The sequence below is a fragment of the Nicotiana attenuata genome, unplaced genomic scaffold (genome assembly GCF_001879085.1).
Source record: "Nicotiana attenuata strain UT unplaced genomic scaffold, NIATTr2, whole genome shotgun sequence".
NCBI lineage: Eukaryota > Viridiplantae > Streptophyta > Magnoliopsida > Solanales > Solanaceae > Nicotiana > Nicotiana attenuata.
Window position 1 is genome coordinate 160,323 of NW_017670253.1, and position 4,528 is coordinate 164,850.

Here is a 4,528-nt window from a genome sequence, read left to right on the forward strand (position 1 = left end):
ATTGAGCATTCTGTTGATTTAAGGAAGGTCGACGTCTTCTATGTAGAGAAGCCCTCTCCTCGCTGGCTTCTCATTTTTCGTCGATCACCATAGTGTCTATGGACGGCTTGGGCGGGGGACTCATCACCATAACTTCCGTAAACGACTCGGATGCGACACTCTTTGTCTTATTATTTTTTCCCGGGATGTGGAGGAATGCCTTCTTTTTGGTTACTTATTCTCCAGCCGGGAACTCTGAGAAGAAGCACTTGCACCTGAAGGAGGCCCGGAGACACCTGTTCAGGTAATAGCTTCCTGTACCAGCCTCACTACATCAACAGGACTAGCCAAAACATCCTCCTCGGGGACGACAACTGAACTCTGGGGAAGAACTGAATTCAGCAATAGAGATGGTTAATCAACTTCCTTACACGAAAAGTAAAGATGAGATGAGTCCAATTAACCAAGAATTTTGGCCTTCCACCCGTATATAAGGGCCAGTTCTTTGGGGGTCTCGGGCGTAGTAACGTCCAAGATTTTCTAGACCCACTGGTCCAAGCCTTCAACCCTAGGTGGTACCCATCGAGTTTTTGAAACAGGCAAAAGAAGAAGGGTCAATAATGATATGAGATGATCTTTAATGAAAGAAAAGATAAACGAGGAACTTACGAGTGCGGTTCCATAGTTCCAGAAAGGATGAAGCCGTGTCCGTAATGATGAGACTGGTGGCGACTGCAACAAACTATTCCATCCACCCACAGTCGTTATCATCATCCACGCTAGATAGCAGAGCATGATGGTCACGTTTGCTGAAATTTATCATTCCCCCGCTGAAGATCTTCGGGGAATAAAGGCTCATCAACCGAGCTAGAGTTAGCTCCTCTCCTGTCTCCTGGTACAGACACCGAAGACAAGCGATTGTCCTCCACACATAAGGACTTACTAGTACCAGACATACCTTGGTATGGATGCAGAACTCCACGATGATGGAGTCGACCTCTCCACTCAAAGAGAACGGCCCCAAAGTGAAGGTATACTTAAAAAAATATGTAAAATCCTTCTTGGGTAAGGTTACCCACTCTGCCAGTTCAGGAGCGATAATGTCTAAATCTTGGCAATGACAGTCTTCCTTCACAACAAGAATATTGAAGGATGGATGGAAAAATGGTATATGCTAACGACCCATGTACGAGGGTTAGCAGAAGAAAATTTCTCTTCGAAGTCTTTAGTTGTGACAAGACTTCTGAGGATGATGGTGTTCACCGTAGGAGGAGCAGCTTCGTCGGCTTTACCTTTGTTCTTTGAGGAACTAGGTTTTTTAGAAGAAGAAGCCATTTTTAACAGAAAAGAAGGAAAAACTTTTCTCTTAATAAGAAGGTTAAAGAGAGGATGAAGACAAAGTACGAGTTGAATGAAAAGAGTTTGAGAAAGTTTGTATAATTATGAAATATAAATGAAGAAGTTTGATGCATATAAGTAAAGGTGTAGGCGGCTAAACTCGTGGCCATAATTACCTTGACAACCGGCAAAAGTGATGCTAAATCGTGGGATGACGCGTGTTTGGGGCATTAAATGCGGATAGACGTGCGTCTAATCAACTGTCAGAAATTTTTGAGAGGGGGTCAGTGAATTTTCCTCCAAAGAGGGTATTTCTACCAACTTCTCGGTGACACAAAGTTATGCACCGGAAAGCAGGGGGGCTATTTGTATAGGGTAAAATATGTTTATATTAATGATCGCATGAGGAAGTGACGCATGGAGCCGAAGACCGAAGATAGTTGAATTAGAAGGCAACGATCCCGTCTATTACCAGAGAGAATGATATTCATAAAGATGGAGTAAATGCATGCCACCCGGTAGCATTTAATGAGGAATATTCTACAGCATTAAGTACACGGCCCGTTACAGGGAATATGGCATTCACTACCTGACGTTACACATTCTTCAATGGCCCTCATAATTGACATTAAAGAGGGGCTTGATCCTAGGACCTTGTTCCGTAGGTGCAGCTATAAATAGTGAGCTCTATTAACATTGTAAGGAGGAGAACTTTCTGGCATACACACGCTACACTCTATTCAAAACTTAATACACTTCTATCTTTTTGTTTACTGATATCGTTGCTATTGTCCCCGGAAGCCTTGTTCCCGTAATTGTTGTTTCTACTATTTTATCTTTATTTTAAGGCTAGGTATTATATTTTTGTCTAATTCATTTATTATCTTAGGATCTAATTAATTCACTTGTTTATAAACCAAGTATAAATTCAATTGTACCGATTTATGGATAAACAATGTTATCTTGAATACTTTGAGTTATAGTCAGTATTTTGCATGTGTTCATGTTTATTGCAATATACATGGTTTCACAATTAAGGGCAATCTGTATAAGATGTAGGACATATGTAAGCTTCATTCTGGACCGCGTGATATCGATGTTATTATTTGTTCAGATCTTCCTTTATTGCCATGCTCCCACCTAATGTTTGTTAGATTTACCACTTATTGGTGGTGTGGATAAACAGTAATGGTAGAAAATTCATTAATTGACCAAAGCCAAACAAAATATTTGAAAAAAAGATTCATTTTCTTTTTCAAAATTGACTTTCCATTAAATTATAAAACGTGTGGTCCTGACTCCTGCAATAGGAAATGGTAATCTTTTCCATAGAAACTTCATATATAAAACAAAATAAAAAAGAACTATAGTCGATATTGTCAAAATTAAAGAATAAAATAAAAAGATACACCTAGAAGAAAGAGGAAAGAAGAATAGTGCATGTGACATTTTTTTGGTTTCCTACCCGGTGTCCGGTACCTGCTTTGGAACTCGACTATATCTAAATTCGTACCACGTAGGGTTACATTCAGGGAGAAACGCTTTCTACCAAAGATTTTTTCATACCGAGAACTCGAACTCAGTACCTCTGATTAAGGGTTAGGCAGGTGGTAATGCATGTGACCTCTTACACTTTTGATTGTTTTTAAAAACAAAATCAAATGGTAGGATCCACCATCCACTCAATCCAGCCTTTTCTCATTTCAAAGGGACACCAAAGATTTGTTAAAGCAAGAAAAAGTCAAGAAAATCAACATAGGAAATCCTTAAGATTCTGATCTGATATCTGCATTCGTATCTCTCTTTCCCTTCTGTCAAATATTTTGCGTATCTTCTTGAAATCAACAACCATATCATCATGTCATTCCCTTCATATAATAACCTCACAAACACCAAACCACATAACCAATATTCTTTACAATACTACACAATTCACAAATTCAAAAATCATCATATTGGAAATGGCACAAGTTACAACAATGGATCATCAGTTTCATGTTCTAGCTGTTGATGATAGTATTATTGATAGAAAACTCATTGAAAGACTCCTCAAGACTTCTTCTTACCAAGGTACTTTGATATTTCATCTTTATTTCCCAAAAAATAAAAAAAAATATGTCAACTGTTGGATCTTGGTTTCTAATTTTTTTTCTTTCTTTCTATCTTTGTAGTTACTGTTGTGGATTCTGGAAGTAAGGCTCTAGAGTATCTTGGATTGTCAAGTAATGAGAATGAAGGAGTAGAAATTGACCATTCTCATGTAAGAGAAATTGGAATCAATTTGATTATTACAGATTATAGCATGCCTGGAATGACTGGTTATGATCTCTTGAGAAAGATTAAGGTATGTATACTGTGACAAAAAATTAAAAAATTTACCTTATTGAATTTTCATTATACAATTGTTTAGATTGTGTAAATTTTTTTATAAAATTGTTGACTAATAGAAATTTTGTCAAATTTACAGGGATCATCATCTTTAAAAGACATTCCAGTAATAATCATGTCATCAGAAAATGTTCCTTCAAGAATTAATAGATGTTTGGAAGAAGGAGCTGAAGAATTTTTCCTAAAGCCAGTCCAACAATCAGATGTGAATAGAATTAAGCCCCATTTAATGAGGGAAAAAAGACAGAAAGTAAGTCCAAATAGTCTCAAAAGAAAGGCCATGGTAGAATGCATATCTCCTGAGAAAACAAGAAAATACAACAATTTGTGTGGCATCTTTTGGCAGAACATTTGTGAGTAAAGAGATGTCAAATTCTTTAAGTTAATTTAAGGAGTTTTCTCCTTAATTGGAACAAGAAGGTTTCAAATGGAAGAAAAATCTAAGAGAAAAAAAGGCCACGGTTCAAGAGGGAGAATTTTCTCGGGAAAAATTTGGACTTGGATACCAAGAAAATGAATGCAAGACATGGATTTCGGAACATATTTAGATAGATGCCAATGTCCATACAATTTGAAACAATTGTTTTTTTCCAGAAACATACTTACTTGTAAATGTTTAAGATGATTAAAACTTCATTATGCAATTCTGGATAGGATTAGATGGCAAGGGAACTGGATTAGCTCTTTGTGTTGAGAGACATGATCCAAGTGATTTTTGTAAATTAGATTTACAGTGAAGCTATTGTAATTAATCTGATCTGATTTGGGTCTAATTTTTATCCTACTCATATACATAATCATATTTCCTTTTTGCTTTGAGAAA

General features: G+C 37.0%; 1 protein-coding gene across 1 annotated transcript; it reads left to right on the forward strand.

Moving 5' to 3' along the window:
- The first annotated feature begins 2,997 nt into the window (after positions 1-2,997).
- LOC109236730 (two-component response regulator ORR10-like) lies at positions 2,998-4,528 on the forward strand. The gene is made up of 3 exons (XM_019402940.1): positions 2,998-3,387; positions 3,489-3,661; positions 3,785-4,528. Exons 1-3 carry the CDS (start codon positions 3,279-3,281, stop codon positions 4,064-4,066), a joined length of 564 nt encoding a protein of 187 aa, XP_019258485.1. The 5' UTR covers positions 2,998-3,278; the 3' UTR covers positions 4,067-4,528.

Bases quoted from the DNA above. Each gene is read 5' to 3' on its own strand.
- LOC109236730 (XM_019402940.1), top strand. From the start codon at position 3,279: ATGGCACAAGTTACAACAATGGATCATCAGTTTCATGTTCTAGCTGTT. The intron at 3,388-3,488 runs GTACTTTGATAT...CTATCTTTGTAG, and splicing joins CAAGACTTCTTCTTACCAAG to TTACTGTTGTGGATTCTGGA. The intron at 3,662-3,784 runs GTATGTATACTG...TCAAATTTACAG, and splicing joins ATCTCTTGAGAAAGATTAAG to GGATCATCATCTTTAAAAGA.